The following is a 19,237-nucleotide window of genomic DNA, read 5'->3' as shown; positions in this document are numbered from 1 at the left end:
TAGTCCCAACTATATTTGAGAAAATCGTGATCTACGACCAAATAGGTTTCGACAAGAAAAAATCTAGAAATCATCTGTTGATTTCAAGAAGTTGATTTTTAAGTCTTTTGAATAAAAAAAATTGTTTGAGCTTATTTGATGACAATACTCGATTTAGTCTGTAGCCACTTTCCAGATGATCAGACTCTAGAGCAACCCTTCAAATCTTCATATTTTATCATCAACAAATGCACCAAAACATATTACATATAATGTGTTTGATTATGTTTAACAATAGTGATGGGTAAGCAACTTTAAGGCGTCCCTACAAGGATGATTTTACTTTTATTTCATAGATCAATTGAATTCTGAGAATGGCCTTGAAAAATCAATAAGGCCCTTTGGAAGAAGCTTCATGATTTTCTGATCCACTGACTGACTCCACATCATAGAGTCAAGTCAGAGCTTGGCCTTTGCTCTGCTGGATGTAGCTCCCTTTCTAATACCAGAGTGAAGGTGCATCTCTTGCCTGGATCAGGCCAAGCAGGTCAAGGGAGGAGGGAGGGCTGGAGTTAAAAAAAAAAAAAGTGTAAATGCTGCTGGATTGAGGGGAGGGAGATGAGGTTCGGGTTTCAGCTTTACAGGGGGTCTGGGGGAAGGACTGGTATTTTGGAATATACGAAGATCCATACAAGGCACAGTGGACATAAAACCGCGGTGCTTGCCCTGACGCGGTGGGTGCAGAGTGCCAGCTGGGGCCCCGCGTTGGATTTCACTTAGATTTTGGAGGTTTTGACTGCTTGGTGGCATAAGTCTCTGGGAACCAACACTTTACACACCACTGTCTGAAAGCCTGGTCTCCTCCGTTACTTCATTTCTCACCCGAGTTCGTGCATGTCTAATATTTAGACATGTTCGGCTTCGTGGATTCAAGGACTGTTCTGCTACTTGTAGCATCCCAGGTTGTTTTACTCGCCGTGGTCAGATGTCAGGAAGAAGACGACCGTAAGTTGCAAAGTTTTTCCTTGATTTGTTTTAATTTGTATTTTTTTGTAAAAATGTGGATTGATGCTCTGATGTTATTATTGTCTGTGTGTTCACCTCCTCAATCTTCTCCATGTGATGTTTCAGAAGAATAGAGGAGGATAAATCCAGTGAAAGTGATGACCTGTCAAATTTAGAGCAGGAAGAGCTGTCAGGCTGGGATAGAGTTTTCAATTACAAGTTTCTGTTAGAAAACATGATATTTCCATGTCAGTGATGTATAGGTTTTTGTATTTTCTGCACTGTTTAGCAGGTCTGTCCAAAACAAGTGAGTGCTTAGTTTCCTGAAGGACAGATGAGGCTGTCAAGGTATATCAGTGTGGGATGGAGCACCAGGTGAACAAGTGTCCATTTGTCCTCACCTGAATCCAGCTGCTCAGCTCTCCCTGCTGGGTTTGCAGTTATTGCAGCGCTTTATCTCAGCAGAATATCTACTTAAAGCAACATTTAAATCTTAAATGTTTTCCTTTCATTACCTAGAGAGAAACACGTCTTGGTCTATGGGTGGTAAGAGAGTTGAGGATTTTCTAGAGAGTTCCAAGGGAGTAAAGTGAGGCTCAAATTTAAATTGAGTTTATTTTTTCAAAGACCTGTAAAATAAGCCTGATCCACAGGGTGTGAAGTGACAGGGTCAGACAGTGATTGACCTCAGACTAGCAGGCTCAAAGGGGAGCAGGAAATGAGAGGGACAGGGTCAACAGATGATAGAGTTTTATTTACAGTAAGATTCACTTTACACTTCATATCCTCTCTCTAGCTGCATTTATCAGCTTCTAGCATCATTTTAGTGGTCAAAACTTTAAAGTAGTGCATAAGAGAAGCTGACATTTCAGCAGCAAGTGGTCTAACACCATTTTAACAAGTACGTGCCAAGTACCACTTTCACAAATACATTAAGACAAACAAACAAGAACTTTTGGCCCGAACACTTTAAACAAATCATCCATTCTTAATTCCCCAATGTGTTTGCACTGGCGCTTGACACAGCCATGGGACCCAGATGGAGAAATTTAGACGGGCACCCCCAGCCCGCCCCCCCTCCTGTTTACTTAAGGCAGCAGCTTGTCAATTGGGCACAGTATCCCTGAAAGAGAGGTTCATTCATACCGGCGGCGGAGCAGGCCCTGCAGGTTAAATATACTCAGGCAGCAACGAGAAATACCTCAAGCTTCAGACACATCTGTTCACTGTGCTGCTTGTTGACAGTAGCTTTAAAGCTGCTGCAGAATTCTCCTCATGAAAAGCTGGAGCCTTTTCTTGCCTCCCACAAGAATTATGTTACGAGGTTTTCAAAGTTCAGCAAGACAAGGAGTTCTATGCACTTACATTTTTATTGTGTTATTCCATTTTGCTCGAATGTCACTTTTTTGTATTTGTGTTCAGAGTTTTTATTTGACACAGGATAACTTTTATCTTTCTCCGTCTTCCTTGTACGTCTCCCTCCTTCGCTCGTTAACCCCTCCTCCTCCATCTTACTCCTCCTTCTTCCCTGCTCCGCCCTTTGACCCCCTTTACATCCTTTTACTCCCTCTCCTCTCTCTTTTCTTTAATAAAACTACTATAACAACCCACAATACTTCATAAACTCCAACACCTCTCCCTGTCTCACTCCGTCTTGAACCAACCTCTCTGTCTTCCCATTACTCCTCCTCTGCCCACCCCCTGCCTGCCCCCCCCCCCCTCTGCTGGCCACCACCACAGAGGAGGCAGGTGGCTGCATCCAGGACGCCCAGCAGTATAATGATAAGGATGTGTGGAAGCCAGAGCCGTGTCGTATCTGTGTGTGCGACAGCGGATCGGTTCTGTGCGATGAGATAATCTGCGAGGAGATCAGAGAGTGTGCCAACCCCATCATCCCATCTGGAGAGTGCTGTCCCATCTGCCCTGCTGATGCCAGTGCCCCCATTGGTTGTAATTTATTTATTCACATACCCATAAATAAATTACTCTTATAGCTTGCATTTATCTTCCTCCTGGCAAACACTTTGGAACGGGGAGCAGCCACAGGGTCCAAATATTCTGTCTGATCTGGCCCGGATCTGATTCTATAGCGTTGGCTACTCCAAAATTATGTTATTAGGATTTTGAATTTGTATTAATGAGTTGTTACTCAGCCAGCACCTGCTGCTCCCTGCTCCAAAGTGAACCTCCTATTGCTTGGTTTTTATGGAGACCAGATAAACAACATTATCAGGATGATACGACTCCCTGGTCGGATCCTGAAATGTGACGACTGGTTCTCATCTAAACCAGGCGAGGAGCCTCTGCTTGTTTTAACTCATGACTAAGACGAAGCTTATGTTCACACTCAAACACAACTTTATTCCTCAAAAGAAGAGTGTCCTCAGGGGATTTAACTTTTATCTTTTTAGGTATGAGGCCTTGTGTCACCTGTAAATGGTTCACAGCCTGGTAAAGAGCCACTGTATTCCTGTGGTGTCTTCAGAAAAATATCACTTAACTACTCAATAAAAAAATGAGCAATAACATAAAAACCTCATTGCTTTTGCAGACAACACAGTTTTGGATCTTCTAGAACATCAGAAACACAGAGTTTAAGATTATAGTTGAATTCCAGCTCGATTCAATCTTTCATTATACAAAGTAGAGTTTTATTACTACTTGGAAGAAATATCTTACTGGCACTGCCTGCCAATGCTTTATTCAACAAGCTGAGCTTATAACTTGCTTACAATGTACTTTTTCTAAGTTCATTAACATTTTGCTGCAAACACACCAAACAGTCTGTGCTTGCTTCTGCTTTATCTCTCATCATAAATATAATCTGGATGGATGGGTCCTTTCCCTTTGGGGTTGGTGAACGGTATTTGATCACTTTAGCATCAGTTCTATGTATTTCTCTTCAGGTCTCTTTTTCGGAAAAATCTAAAAGGGTTACATCTGAAAGAATCAATCGAGTGTCTGAAGCGTTGATCACGTTTAATGTTGATGTTCTCTTTTTCCCATTTCATCCGTCTGTCTGCACCATCAGAGACATTCGGTGCTAAGGTGAGGCAACAATCCTGATATTCACAACAAGTAACAATATGAAAACATTAAGTTGTGTCAAGCCACTAATGTGATTTATTTTTAAAACATCAGGGCCAGAAAGGTGAACCAGGAGAGATCGCTGATGTAAGTATGAATCCTCTGCAGTCTGTCACAGTAAAGTAACACTTAATAACTGAAATGACAGTACTTTCAATATATTTCCCCAAAAAACGACTTTACTTGCATACTCATCATTTGCCTGGTTATTAAGTTATATTATTAAACTTCAAATTGGTCAAGCAAATATTTTGATCATTTAGTTTTCTTTGGGATCAACAGTGGTGCACACATAGCACAGTTATTCATAAACCCTAAAATAATATGTTTCATTTTTTGATTCCACTTTCTCTTGAGTTTTTCCTCGTTAAATAAATGCTTGATCACTAGAGTGGCCATTTCTGGTCGAATGAGAACTTCCGATTAATTGAGAACTAACCTGCATTCCTGAGACATAATGAACCCGATCAAATCGGCTTACATCCTCTCAGCAACTGTGCCACAGCGGCACATGTCAGGTGAACAAAGCCAGTTGAAACAGAGGTTAAGAGGAGGTGATGTCTTAGCAAAAACTTGTACTGTCAAAAGAGATCCTCATCAGGTTGTGTTCATTGTGCCTCCATGTTCACCTCCTACAAGGCTGGAATGTTCTTCTCAAAGTTTAGATGCAGACACTAACAGATTAAGCATAAAAGATCTGTCTCGTAATAAACAGTTATCTTTGACAACGGTCACAGAAAACTGACGTAAATTTAATTTTTCTATCCTTGTGCAGGTTGTAGGACCAAGAGGACCAGCCGGCCCTGTGGTAAATACTATATCTTATCATACATTTCATATTTATTCATATTTATTCTACACTTGTGTTCGATGTGGTGTTATATTGGTGCAGAGTAATAATATTCTTGCTCTGAAGGTTTTAACAGTCCTGTGAGTCTAACCGAGACCACTATCTTTTGTTTTTGCAGGGCCCATCTGGTGAGCAAGGAGTGCGTGGAGAAGCTGGTGCCAAGGGTGATCTGGTAAGAGACAAACAATAACAACACCCTACAACAATCTACTCAGTGAACCACTCAGAAGAAATGTCCACACATAAAAGTCACAATGTGATTTCAACCACTTCTGACAAAGGACCACCAAATGTTTGGTCAGGCAACAGTTGTTCTGATGGTCGTTATTATAATTGAACTGGCAAAGTGGTCTGCAGAGTTTGAGATTAGTGTGGGAACCTCCAGATCTAATCATGCAAACAAATACGAGACATCCTCTGTAAAGGTTTAGCTGTAAACGGCATTGATATGAAAACCGGTGCAGCCATTAATAATCATTAAAAACTGCAACACATACAGAAAACTGCATTAAGGCAAGAGGAGGCTCATGATGTGTATAACCTGAAAACAGATTTAATCCTCCCGGCTGACTTGTGACTTGTGACTTACAGAGAGATGGCATTTTCTGTTTTTCCCTAGGGAAATGTTGGACCTCGAGGAAGAGATGGTGAGCCCGGTATCCCCGGTAACCCCGGACCAGCTGGGCCACCCGGACCACCAGGGCTTGGAGGGGTCAGTGTCCTGGACTTTTTCTAATCCACAGCATAAACGACATTTCACTGTTGGAAATTCTGACACAGTGTTAAAAATGTTTGACAAAACAAATGGACAAAGATCTAAATATATATATAAATGGATGCATTAACAGTAAATCAATGATATAAAGATTTTTCATTATTGGAGCAGTGTATTGCTATATTTACAACGCACAGCATTTGCATACATGGAAACTGCCTAAAATGGGTCAAAAGAAGTCTTTCATATATTAACTTATATATGAAATATATAAGAAGACTCAAACAAAGGAAACAAGAGACGATCAGTTCAGCACACTGCCGCGTAGAGGATGAAAACGATGGTTTAATTTAGCAGAGAGCAGGTGCAGGCACATTTTTCTTGTGCACGTTATTTAAATGTATATTTAAATCAGAGATTCTGTGAATGTTCTTGACTAAATGATTTTGAAGTGTAGGCAGAATAAATGATGTGACTCTGTGTGTTTCGTGTTTCTGCAGAACTTTGCTGCTCAGATGGCTGGAGGCTTCGACGAGAAGTCCGGAGGTGCTCAGATGGGTGTGATGCAAGGACCAATGGTGCGTGGGACCAGCTCACTGTGTGTGTGTGTGTGTGTGTGTGTGTGTGTGTGTGTGTGTGACAGTTCATCTGTCACAATAACAGAAAATGAACACGGACATTCAGCTGACTGTGAAGCTGCTGCTGAGAACAAGTAGCAAAGATTTAACTATACATCTTCTGCTAGATGAATACAATGCTGCCATCTTGTGGCTAAGTAGTGTCACTCCAGCAGATACTGTAGGCTGACTATTAAACTGATATTTAACTTTAGACTTGTTTAAAATGGGGTATATTTGGGTATGAACAACATTAAATTGTAATCTTCTGAGTCCAAAAAGATTTATGGTTACACTTTACATGACTCTCAATACCTTTGACGGTTGAGTTCTCTGTTCAAGCAACACAATTTGTCACACTGTTAAAAAATAGATGCCAGATAAACTGACTTAACTCTGTCTTGTGTTTCTCCTTCAGGGTCCTATGGGTCCTCGTGGTCCCCCTGGACCTTCCGGAGCTCCTGTAAGTACAAACATATATCTCTACCTCATGGTGTGATTGTTCGTTACAATCAAACTGCTAATGTGGACATATAAACAGAGGAGGAAAGATTGGGATGAATGAAAACGTTGCTAATACTTTGCTTTGTCATTTGTGCTAACAGGGACCTCAGGGATTCCAAGGTGGACCCGGTGAGGCTGGAGAGCCTGGTGCAGCAGTACGTTTTGCTAATTGTGCATCTTTACACCTTCGTGCAGACAGTGCTGGTCACATTTGCTGTTGTGTGTTTTGTGTTAATCCACAGCACCTTCTGCTCCAATGCTCAATGCAATGTTTACGTCTTCATATAGACAAACTAGATATGTGTCTCTAATTAACTAACTTTGTTTTACAACAGGGGCCATTGGGACCCCGTGGAGCATCTGGACCTTCTGGAAAATCAGGAAGTGATGTAAGTGTCAATGATTCACCTACAACATGGAAACCTACACTAAAACAGGGTCAAAGGTCAAAGAAAAACACATTTTAATTTGGCAGAGTAAAATGGCTGCATAATTTCCCCTTGTGCTCCGATTTTCCAACAATGAACCTACTTCGGTTGATTTCCTTACTATTATTTCCCAATGATTTACATCAATCCTCCCTCATGTGCTTTACTCTATGAACTAGACAGGCCACTAGGGGGCACTGTCTATCTTCTAACAACTCTGATGAAAATAATGACTGCACAAAACACAGGCTGCATGTATCCAACAGCCTCTCACCTCATTGAAGTGCCATGCTGTTACATCCTCTCATGCAGCTTCTGTAAATAACCCTTCCACTTCCTGTCTGTTTTTTAGGGAGAGGCTGGCAAACCTGGCAAAGCTGGTGAGCGTGGACCTGCAGGGCCTCAGGTGAGCGAATAACCATCACTCAGCATTTGATCAGTTCAGACTGAATCTGGTATTATGCATCAAAGTGAAGAGAAGATTTATTGAACAATTCTCTTCTGTTTCTATTTCAGGGCGCTCGTGGATTCCCTGGAACTCCTGGACTTCCTGGAATTAAAGGACACAGAGTGAGTGTTTAGCTTGTGATGAAGCAGGATGAGTAACTGCTCAATCCACTCGTTCATTACATCTGAGGCGACCAGCTGATGATATGTGAGTCCTGATGAGCACCTCCATGTTTGTCTGTAGGGTCACTCTGGTCTGGATGGAGCTAAGGGAGAGAATGGTGCTGCAGGAGCCAAGGTAAGATCTTATATTTTTTTATTTGAATTTTAAATATATATAATACTTTCGTTTCAGCTGTTCTTCTAATTGTTCTGATCTATGTTACCATCAGGGTGAGTCTGGTGCCTCTGGTGAAAATGGTGCCTCTGGGCCGATGGTGAGTTTGCTGCTCTGCCTGTATGACTTCATAACATAAAACTGTAGCAGACATATTTCTGTGCTCACATCCCCATATGATAGATATTAGGAATAATTGGCTTTGTCTTAAAAGAACAATGATTTATTAAACTGATCAATCATATTCTCTGCCACAGGGACCACGTGGTCTGCCTGGTGAGAGGGGACGTCCTGGAGCTTCCGGATCTGCTGTGAGTAACTGTATCATATCTGCTATTTCTAATGTGCAGATTGGTACGTTCGTTACAATTTCCTGGTCTCTCTATCATGATGCACAGAACTGACTCTCCTGTCCTCTCACTCTCCAGGGTGCCCGTGGAAATGATGGCTTGCCCGGTCCTGCTGGTCCACCTGTAAGTATTTTAGTCCCCACTTTGCATCCGTCACATGTGCTTTAGGCTTCTTTCAATAAGCCATCGCTTTTGATAGGAAGGTTTCATCAGACATGTACCCTAACCTAAAGATTTTCTCTATGTGTACAGGGACCTGTTGGTCCAGCTGGAGCTCCCGGTTTCCCAGGATCCCCAGGATCCAAGGTTTGTACAACATCATTATCATAAATCCCTTTTTCAACACAGTAAAGCTGATGCACTAAAAGAAAATCAAGCACAAGAGCATGGTTTTAGTTTGACAGCCTCTCCAGTACATATGTAGATCTTCACTTCTACCTCTAGCAGTTTCAGAGAGTTGAACTATCCTATAGATATGGTTACTGTTATTCATACACAACCGATCAAATTCAGCTCAAACTAGAAAATGAGGTGTTCAGGATCTTCTCATATTCAGAGAACTTCCTCAGAGTGAAAGTGAAAAATAATTGCAATTTAGGGTTTCACATTTCATGCACATGGGCTTAGGTGAATGACAACTAACGCAAACACATTATTACTCATCTGTATGACATTTATATACAGATGTTACCCAAATACAGAACAAATTATTTCCTCCACCTGTTCATGATGAATTCACTGTGTCCTGTCAGGGAGAAGCTGGTCCTACTGGTGCCCGTGGAACTGAGGGCGCACAGGGCCCACGCGGAGAGGGCGGTACGCCTGGATCTCCCGGACCTTCCGGAGCATCGGTTCGTTTGTCATCCCGATTGCTCAGATTTATGTTCGATTTAATCATCCATCATTCGTCATCATTGTCATTCATACACTGTCTTTGTTACGTTTTAACAATTCACTGTTTTATTCTTTGTCTGTATAGGGTAACCCTGGTACTGATGGTATTCCTGGCTCCAAGGGATCTGCTGTAAGTGCTTTGGAATCCTCTATTACCTCATCTTGCTTCATAATTTATAGTATAAATATTTCATACATTTAATATTTTACTTGGTTCTTTCATGCAGGGTGCTTCAGGTATTAGTGGTGCTCCTGGATTCCCCGGGCCTCGTGGCCCACCTGGACCACAGGGAGCTACAGGACCTCTGGGGCCAAAGGGACAGTCTGTAAGTCACTTATGAATAATCCAAATCTCTGTGAAACCCTGATACTTGTTTGTGTTACATTTATTCATAGTTGTTGTTGTCTTCTTCTTAGGGAGACCCTGGTATTCCCGGATTCAAAGGAGAAACTGGACCCAAGGGAGAGCTTGTGAGTTGCTCAGTTTTGACTCGACTTCAGTGATTTCGGACCATAATGAAGATGTATTATAATTAGTCGACAGAAAAGATTAACTGAGATATCTTGTTTTTTTTAGGGACCTTCTGGGCCTCAAGGTCCCCCTGGCCCAAGTGGTGAAGAAGGAAAGAGAGGCGGCAGAGGAGAGCCTGGCGGTGCTGGACCACTCGGACCTCCAGGAGAGAGAGTAAGCATGCATTAGAGACCATGAAGTTGTTAAAAAAAATACATTATGAATTAGCGGATGTTAATAGTTTTGCCTCCTCTCATCAAAAATCTGTTTGTGTGTGTGATTCTTTTCAGGGAGCTCCCGGTAACCGTGGTTTCCCTGGTCAGGATGGTCTTGCTGGTGCTAAGGTGGGTTCTGAGTGAAATGACGTCCAAACTTATAATTTCACCTGTCTGACTCCACTGACACAGGATAAATCTGTAAACCTGCTGACTTGCTTCTGATTCTTCTTCTTCAGGGAGCCCTCGGTGAACGTGGTGTTCCTGGTGCTGCTGGGCCTAAAGGTGCTACTGGAGACAATGGACGCACAGGAGAGTCCGGCCTTCCCGGAGCCAGAGTGAGTCTTGCATAGGGTTAGGGGTTACAGTTGTAATCACTGTAGTTCTAAACCAGATGTATATTTTGTTTTTATTTGATATAGTGCATTGTCATAATGTTTGCCTCTTCCTGTGTGATGCTGACAGTGAAAATCTGCTTCTCTCATCAATAGGGTCTCACTGGTCGTCCTGGAGATGCTGGTCCTCAGGGAAAACTTGGAGCCTCAGTGAGTAAAATGCTTAAAATCCTCATATATAGCTTTCTATTGAAAGGGTTAAATAACTACACATTCAACTCTTCTTAAACCAGAGAGTCTCTTATTTTGGCACGCTGGTTGAATAATCCCACTGGCTCCAGCATGATCGTGATTACCTCATTCAAGTCTCTCCCAAGTGAAGGTCTGTGTTTCAGTGCTGATTTGTGATTTTTACCTTGTGCCTTTGACAGGGAACCCCTGGTGAGGACGGTCGCCCCGGCCCACCTGGTCCTCAGGGAGCCCGTGGACAGCCCGGAGTGATGGGATTCCCTGGACCCAAGGGAGCCAATGTATGTGTGCCAGGGTCTCTTATTCAAGTCGTCATGACTGCCCACAGCAACATAACACATAACATTTAAATAGCCAATCATACTTTTTTGAACCTTTGTGCACTTCAATCTAGGTAAGGTAATTTCAACTGATTTCTCCTCAACAGGGTGAAGCTGGAAAGGCAGGAGAGAAGGGTATCGTAGGTCGTCCTGGTCTGAGAGTAAGTACAATTTCTCCACAAGTAGTTTACCTTCCTCCAAACCTTCCTTTCTGTCTTCAGACCACTTCTCACAGCTGAACGTCTTCTCTCTGAACAGGGTCTGTCTGGAAAAGATGGTGAGACTGGTTCTTCTGGACCTTCTGGGCCTGCTGTGAGTACTTAATTCATATTTGATGCGTTTAGACATGTCAGCTAACAGTTTACAGGGTTTTCACTTGTGTCTGCCGCTGGCTGATGTGTTTGGTGTCTGTCACACAGGGGCCTGCTGGAGAGAGAGGAGAGCAAGGAATGCCTGGACCTTCTGGCTTCCAGGTGAGTTTATCGTCATAGACCTGCGTGGAAAACCAAAAATACACAAAGATCTTATAAGTCAAGAAAATACATTAGGCTATAAACTAATCTATAATGAATGATATCATGTAACTAACTCCTCTGCTTTTGTTGTTTAGGGTCTGCCTGGACCATCTGGTTCCCCAGGAGAGGGTGGAAAACCTGGAGACCAGGTGAGTGTTTGTTCTGTCCAGAGAATTTGTTGCATCTGTAGGTTTATCTTTATGGACAAATCCCTTCAATACACCGGAAACTAACTGAAGCAGCAGGGAGTACCAGCTACAAGCCATGTGATGGAATTCCTGAGAATTCTAACCTTGTTAAAATTATACCAGCCTTTTACAAGTTGGTCCATAACTACTCTGCTGTCAGAGCCTGGAAATCAACAATAGATCAAAGTGCAGTTTATTCTCTTTAAATGATAATGACCTCAGCACAGTACAGTGGAATATTGTAAAAGCCTCTATTCATTACTGCTGAGCTTTCCAACTCAATGTTTACGAAACAAGTGTAAAATAATTTGTCTGACTCACAATAAGAGTTCAACAGAAGGTTGAGATCTGTTTGTATGTGTCTTTAAACACAGTCACTGGTTGTTGCATGAAAACTGAAAACTGGACTAAAAGTGTTTTCTCTCTGCAGGGTGTTTCTGGAGAGGGCGGAACTCCTGGTGCTGTTGGACCTAGAGTGAGTTTACCTGTTCAGGATTCTTATTAATTATATGCTGCAATCATTGCTCATTATCATTGCTCCATGTACATTCTGCTTATTTATATTGTAGGTTTTGTACATTGAGATCTTACTTTTATCATCCTGATCTTGGAACTGAGCAGTGTCTGTGACCACTTGCTCTTCCTCCTCCTGATCCGGTGTCTACTTGTTTCCTGACAGGGTGAACGTGGTTTCCCTGGTGAGAGGGGTGGTGCTGGATCTCAGGGTCTTCAGGGACCTCGTGGAATTCCTGGAACACCTGGAACTGATGGACCCAAGGTCAGTGGATCCCTCTGAAACAGATTTAAGATTCCCAAAATATATCCAATAATTAATACATGATTAGGCCCTTTTGGCATTACCAGTGGAAAAGAAATACTGAGTTTGGGTAATTCATGGGAAACCAGTGGGAATTTGACTGACAAGTGATCTTCCTAAACTCAGGGAGCCATTGGACCAAATGGTGCTGCTGGACCTCAGGGACCCCCCGGCCTGCAGGGTATGCCTGGAGAGAGAGGAGCAGGTGGCATCTCAGGACCCAAGGGAGACAGAGTGAGTAACAGGAGTTGTGACCTCAGAGTGAATTGGTGAATTCAAACAGATCAAATGTCAGCACCAGTGCTCTTGTGGTTTCATGGATGAGTAACACACTGCTTTCCTTTTTGTCCAACAGGGTGACAACGGACAGAAGGGACCCGAGGGTGCTCCTGGAAAGGATGGTTCTAGAGTAAGTTCACAATAAATCCTTGCTCTCTCATTTTTTTGAAGGTGTCTGACGGCCATCAAACAAAGAGAGATATTTGATCTCACCCAAACTTCAATATTACTTGTGTCTACAACTACGCCTTCTTCTTCCTCAGGGTTTGACTGGTCCCATTGGTCCACCTGGCCCATCTGGACCAAACGGTGCTAAGGTAAGAAGAATAGTGTCAATCGATAATTGTTAAAAAGGAAGGATTATCCACTTTGAATTAAGTTTGGGGTGGATTGATTTGTTTGGTCTGACTGATTGTTTTTCTCCAATCCAGGGTGAGACTGGACCTGGTGGACCTACTGGTGCTGGTGGTGCTCGTGGTGCTCCTGTAAGTATCTGCTCATGTGATCTGGTTTAAGGGGCTGATGGAAGAGTTTCAATTGTTTTCAGAAAAACTGCAAGATAAGGAGAGAAACAATATTTTGATCCATTTTTAGGATCTTGACCAGACATATGTAGGATTGATTGGCTATGGTAGCGGCTTTTCTAGTTTTCTAGGACAGAGAAATTTGCTTCATTTTTAGGGATAGTTTCTTAAAAAAAATGATACACAGAATGTATGAGAGGGACTTTCAGGAAGAAAAAAAATCTGCATTCAAACAGCATCATCATTTCAGTCCCCTCACCAACAGTGTGTCTTCTTTCCTCCTGCAGGGTGACCGTGGTGAGGGCGGTCCTCCTGGACCTGCTGGTTTCGCTGGACCTCCTGTAAGTAAAGTCAACACAACACCATCAGTTCAAAAGAAAATGTATTTCAATTCATTGACAGTACGATTAAATGACTGTTCTGTTTAAAATATCCAGGGTTCAGATGGTCAGCCTGGAGCCAAGGGAGAGCTTGGAGAGTCTGGACAGAAGGGAGAGGCTGGTACTTCTGGACCTCAGGGACCATCTGGAGCTCCTGGACCTGTGGTGAGTGTCTGATCAAAACGAAGAAAATATAGAGTCGACAGTATCTTAGGTCACATCTCTTGATCAGCTAAGTGACAGTATAAGAGTATTTAAACTGTTACATTTATGAGAAATGAATGCATATCAAGGATTACTAATTAGTGATCAATTGTTGTTTCTCTTTTTCAGGGACCTACTGGTGTATCTGGACCTAAAGGAGCTCGTGGTGCTCAGGGAGCTGCTGTAAGTAAATCATGTTTATATTTTTCCACCTGAACAAACAGTTTATCAGCAGCCTGTAGATCCACATTATACACACTGCATCCCACAGACTATATTTTAGACTTCTGAACATGGATTTATTGATTAATTTCACTGGAGGGCAATCGCTTCATCAATTTTAAACCCTATAAACATATCCAACAATGCGTCTCCACCACACCTGTTAATGTGTGTTGGCCTCCTATTGAACAAGGCTGAAAACAATGACCCTCAGCAGAAACAAATAGCTGCTGCCATTACAGCTCTTTTGATTCACTTTCACATATTGACCTATAGAGAAATTAAATAAATTGTCATTTCTGAATTCTTCCTGTTATTGAGGACATTGTTATTTTTTCTTTTGACAGGGTTCCACTGGATTCCCTGGTGCTGCCGGCAGAGTTGGATCTCCTGGCCCTAATGTGAGTATTTATTAATTTATATAATCAAAGAAGACACATGCTTAGCAGTTAGTTTCTGCTTTTACTAACTGAAATTCTCTGTCTACCTATCACAGGGTAATCCTGGCTCTGCTGGTCCCGCTGGTTCTTCTGGCAAAGACGGACCAAAGGGTGCTCGTGGTGACAGCGGCTCCCCAGGAAGACAGGGAGACCCTGGTCTGCGTGGACTTGCTGGCCTTCAAGGAGAGAAGGGAGAGGCCGGAGAGGATGGACCACCTGTGAGTTGGAATTTGTACCTCAACATCCACTCTTAGTCAATGACTATATCAGCCTAAAATCAACAGGAGCTGAGTGAAAACTTCCCTTTACTGACATGAGAAGAGGATCTGTGCTCTCTGAATCCACTCATGTGAAGGGGATTAGAACGTTTCATGAGTCATTATTTTTCTCTCCTGACTCTGTAGGGTGTTGATGGACCTTCAGGTCCAGCTGGTCTCGGTGGATCCCGTGGTATTGTTGGTTTGCCTGGTCAGCGTGGAGAGAGAGGCTTCGCCGGTCTCCCTGGACCTTCTGTAAGTGCCTTCATCCGTGAATGATTTTAGCTTTAGGTTATGATTTCCCCATTTCTGTCTATAATAAATATTTGTCCTTTGTGTTTAGGGAGAGCCTGGAAAACAGGGAGGTGCTGGTTCCGCTGGCGACCGTGGACCTCCTGGACCTGTCGGACCCCCTGGACTCACAGGACCTGCTGGAGAGCTTGGAAGAGAGGTCAGAACCAAACACTAGTAACAACAATATGTCCAAAACCATAATGTCTGGATTTCAGAAATGTATCCACTGTTTTGACTTAAGAAACAGTGACCAAACTTCTTGATCAATCAAATCTGATGCTATGTTATTAAATCATGTTTCTGTATCTCAGGGTACCCCTGGATCAGATGGACCTCCTGGTAGAGATGGATCTGTTGGAGTCAAGGTGAGAGATTTCAGTCTCACATAAAAATCTAAATCTAAACCAAATAACACATTTTGAGAAGACTTTGCTGTAGATCTTGTTATCCTGAGTCATCACCTTGTTTCCTCCTACAGGGAGAGCGAGGTAACACCGGTCCTGGTGGCGCCCCCGGAGCTCCAGGAGCCCCTGGTGCCTCTGGACCTGTCGGACCTCTCGGCAAGCAGGGAGACAGAGGAGAGTCTGTAAGTAACACAGGACACTGTAAGGAGTCATAGGGGAACGTGTTGTGCGTTGTTTCATATTTCCAGTGTTGATACCAGGAAGTAAACCCACTCTTGTTTCTTTCATTAGGGCGCCCAAGGACCTGCAGGAGCCTCTGGACCCGCTGGTGCTAGAGGAATGGCCGTAAGTGTCATCATCCCAAACTGCAACCTAATCAAGTGTTTTAGATTTTAATTTGATTTAGGGAATTAAATCTGCTGCATGTACGTGTCATGAATTTTAATACATGACAAACTTTTACTTCAGGGACCCCAAGGACCTCGTGGAGACAAGGGAGAGGCTGGTGAGACTGGAGAGAGAGGACAGAAGGGTCACCGTGGTTTCACTGGTCTGCAGGGTCTCCCTGGACCTCCTGTAAGTAATCCAAATCTCACAGTTCATCCCTGCAACACATTTTATTCTGTCCCTACTGTCATCTAATTTTACTTCATCCTTCACTAAACAGGGTTCCGCTGGAGATTCTGGAAGTGCTGGACCTGCAGGCCCAAGCGGCTCTAAGGTGAGAGAACTGACCCAAACCAGAAAGTCAAAAAAGAAGAAAAACTTTGATTAGTTTTCTGTCCTGCAGCTTTAATGCCAAAAGATATGTGATGGTAATGAAGGGCACAGGTTAGTCTTTTTGTAATTCTCCAATCACCTGCCGATGGGGACAGGAAAGGCCACGTGCTGTAATTACCCATGGCTGTGATAAGATGGGCGGCTGAGGCATTTTGTAATTACTCTCTGCAGGGAAAAGACACAGACAGACCAGGTTTTTTTGCAAAATCACTCCTGCTGAGATCGGAAATGGACTTCAATATCTATTCTAGATTAGCTAAGCACCCTGCAGGATAAGAAAAATGAAGGGAAATGTCACCATACAGATAATCTTGTATGGTCATGCATAATAAAGGCAAAGGGTCTGAGGGTGATGGGGCTAATGGAGGGAAACTGCTGCTGCATTTGAATTGATGTTATTCAAATGTGGCAGACTGTGTGGTGGATCTGAAAAATTAAGCTTTACATTAATACATTTTTTACTCATGTAAAAGGTATAGTTTTCCACTTAGGACAGAAAGCTCAGGTTCAGCAAATACAATACGGGTTTTTTCCACTAGTTTAATCTACAACTCACCTGTGTCTGTAGGGACCTGCTGGACCCACTGGACCTGCTGGCAAAGATGGATCCAACGGTCTGCTCGGACCTATTGGACCACCCGGACCTCGTGGTCGCTCTGGAGAATCTGGTCCATCTGTAAGTAACATGTCATTAGAAACATTACATCTAAAAACACCCCCCTAAGAAATCCTGTATTCTGTACTATTTCAGCGGTGTCTTATTATACACTTGTTTCTTCTGCCCTCCTTCAGGGACCTCCTGGTAACGCCGGGCCCCCCGGTCCTCCTGGTCCTCCTGGTCCTGGCATCGACTTGTCTGCCTTTGCCGGTCTGGGTCATTCAGAGAAGTCCCCTGATCCTCTCAGGTACATGAGGGCCGATGAGGCCTCCAGCTCCCTGAGGACGCACGATGTTGAGGTCGATTCCACACTCAAGTCCCTCAACAGCCAGATTGAGAACCTGCGCAGCCCCGACGGCTCCCAGAAGAACCCTGCTCGCTCCTGCAGGGACCTGAAACTGTGCCACCCTGAGTGGAAGAGCGGTGAGTCGGGTGGAGGAGTGGAAGAGGATTAAAATAGAAAAGAAAGTGTGCTGATGTGTTGACTTTTAGATTAAAATGTTCCTCGCTGGTGAATACACTGCTCCTAGAGATCTATTTCTATAGCACATCTTAAATCCTCTTGGTTGTAAATGAGCCACTGTACTAATTTGAAATACAGTCATATTAAAGAGAAATGAATGCTTACAACAAATTTAGCAATCAGCAAGGATTCAACTAAATAGACTTTGGTGACTGGGTCCAATAGTCTGAGACCCCCACCATATATTCCTGCTAAATAAATACACATCTTGATGTTTGGGCATCATTCAACCGGCCTGTCAAATATTTGTTCAGTAAAAACTGAGTTTGCAAAAGTAACATATAGTTTCTCAGCTTCACTCCTCATTAACGCTCTTCTCTCGACCCTCCAGGTGATTACTGGGTTGATCCCAACATTGGCAGCACCGCCGACGCCATCAAGGCCTTCTGCAACATGGAGACCGGACAGACCTGCGTCTACCCAAGCATCGCCAAGGTGCCCAAGAAGAGCTGGTGGACTAGCAAGAGCAAGGACCGCAAACACATCTGGTTCGGAGAGACCATGAATGGAGGATTCCACGTGAGTGCACTTGTCCACTACAGATTATTTCTTTCTGAAACCTGATCCAGAGGAAATTAAATGAGCCTCAATATGAAAGCTGCTAATTTTGATTGTCTGGTTCTACAGTTTGACTACGCACAGGAGGGACCTGCTGCCATCGCTGCCAGCGTCCAGCTGACCTTCCTGAGGCTTCTGTCCAATGAAGCTTCCCAGAATCTCACTTACCACTGCAAGAACAGCGTTGCCTACATGGACCAGACCACAGGCAACCTGAAGAAGGCTTTGCTGCTGCAGGGCTCCAACGATGTGGAGATCCGCGCAGAAGGCAACAGTCGCTTCACGTACAATGTGTTGGAGGATGGCTGCAAGGTGAGAGCAGAGGCAGAACAAATATTATCGACTATATATTTCTAATTGTAGCATGAGTCTGTTATTAAGAGATTCTTCTATTGTCAACCTACAGAAACACACAGACCGGTGGGGCAAGACCGTCTTTGAGTACAAAACACAGAAGACCTCCCGTCTGCCAATCGTAGACATTGCTCCTATGGACATCGGAGGAGCGGATCAGGAGTTTGGAGTGGAAGTAGGAGCAGTCTGCTTCTTGTAAAGCGGAGTATCACAATGGCCCCCCCCTAAATAACAGGAAATGAAATGACACTCAACCACGAAACATTACACATACTTCCACAATAAAGAAGACTGGAAATTATTAAAAAAAAGAAAAGAAAATTGATACTTTTTGTCTAACAACAAAGTGCTCTCCAAGTTGTACTCCCTGGATGTTAGCACTGAAGGGCACCGGCAATATCTGTACACCACACCAGCAACATTCTCAGTCAACCCGCTTCCTGAGATCCAGTCATGTTTCCCATGGCCCACAGTTGACGGGAATGAGTCAGAACCAGGAGGAAGAGGGACCAAGCGGACAAGTTATGGAGAACAGGAACAGGACTTGATGTCACTTATTTATTGTCTAACCTACACGGGCAGAGTTGAGGTAGGACTGGACGGGTTTACTTTGTAAGTACGACACGCCCCCTTTCCACTACAGAACAGCCGCACAACCTCTGTCCCAGTCCTACTCCACCTCCCACCCTGTTTCCCTCCTGACACACAAATACGGCATTTTGAATCAGTGTAGACCAAAAAACAATCTATATATTCTCAGTAAGTAAAACCAAATCCAGGCGCTGCAGGCCTTCCACCACGAGCAGGAGCCAAAAAACCTTTACTGTGTATTATAAATCCTTGGTTCTATTGTTGTAAAGGTCTGTGTTTATAAACAACCAGATGGTTTTATATATATTTCCACATTATGTGTGTACATGTGTCTATATGCACACCAACACTTTTTGGAAAGTGAGGTTACATTTGGGATGTATGTTTCCATGTCCTGTTCCCCTTG

The 19,237-nt window shown here is 43.4% G+C and overlaps 1 protein-coding gene across 1 annotated transcript; it reads left to right on the top strand.

The window, feature by feature from the left end:
- The first annotated feature begins 890 nt into the window (after window positions 1–890).
- LOC133005403 (collagen alpha-1(II) chain-like) lies at window positions 891–18,439 on the top strand. Its single transcript, XM_061075067.1, has 54 exons — window positions 891–984; window positions 2,725–2,919; window positions 4,016–4,032; window positions 4,126–4,158; window positions 4,847–4,879; window positions 5,040–5,093; window positions 5,541–5,633; window positions 6,137–6,214; window positions 6,672–6,716; window positions 6,859–6,912; window positions 7,093–7,146; window positions 7,538–7,591; window positions 7,702–7,755; window positions 7,877–7,930; window positions 8,025–8,069; window positions 8,227–8,280; window positions 8,398–8,442; window positions 8,572–8,625; window positions 9,072–9,170; window positions 9,299–9,343; window positions 9,441–9,539; window positions 9,631–9,684; window positions 9,791–9,898; window positions 10,015–10,068; window positions 10,179–10,277; window positions 10,431–10,484; window positions 10,706–10,804; window positions 10,951–11,004; window positions 11,102–11,155; window positions 11,263–11,316; window positions 11,454–11,507; window positions 11,977–12,021; window positions 12,226–12,324; window positions 12,490–12,597; window positions 12,719–12,772; window positions 12,906–12,959; window positions 13,074–13,127; window positions 13,454–13,507; window positions 13,604–13,711; window positions 13,880–13,933; window positions 14,320–14,373; window positions 14,469–14,630; window positions 14,817–14,924; window positions 15,013–15,120; window positions 15,275–15,328; window positions 15,442–15,549; window positions 15,659–15,712; window positions 15,836–15,943; window positions 16,035–16,088; window positions 16,716–16,823; window positions 16,940–17,228; window positions 17,660–17,847; window positions 17,956–18,198; window positions 18,293–18,439. The coding sequence occupies exons 1-54, from the start codon at window positions 891–893 to the stop codon at window positions 18,437–18,439; spliced, it is 4,452 nt and encodes a 1,483-aa protein (XP_060931050.1).
- The last annotated feature ends 798 nt before the right edge of the window (window positions 18,440–19,237 follow it).

This window comes from Limanda limanda, chromosome 7 (genome assembly GCF_963576545.1).
Source record: "Limanda limanda chromosome 7, fLimLim1.1, whole genome shotgun sequence".
NCBI lineage: Eukaryota > Metazoa > Chordata > Actinopteri > Pleuronectiformes > Pleuronectidae > Limanda > Limanda limanda.
This window is presented reverse-complemented; position numbering and strand designations above follow the sequence as displayed.

What these genes read in the sequence shown, in the direction of transcription:
- LOC133005403 (XM_061075067.1), top strand. Translation starts at nt 891, where the DNA reads ATGTTCGGCTTCGTGGATTCAAGGACTGTTCTGCTACTTGTAGCATCC. An exon ending in CAGGATCCCCAGGATCCAAG is followed by an intron (nt 8,626 to 9,071) that starts GTTTGTACAACA and finishes GTGTCCTGTCAG; the next exon opens with GGAGAAGCTGGTCCTACTGG. An exon ending in CTGGCTCCAAGGGATCTGCT is followed by an intron (nt 9,344 to 9,440) that starts GTAAGTGCTTTG and finishes TCTTTCATGCAG; the next exon opens with GGTGCTTCAGGTATTAGTGG.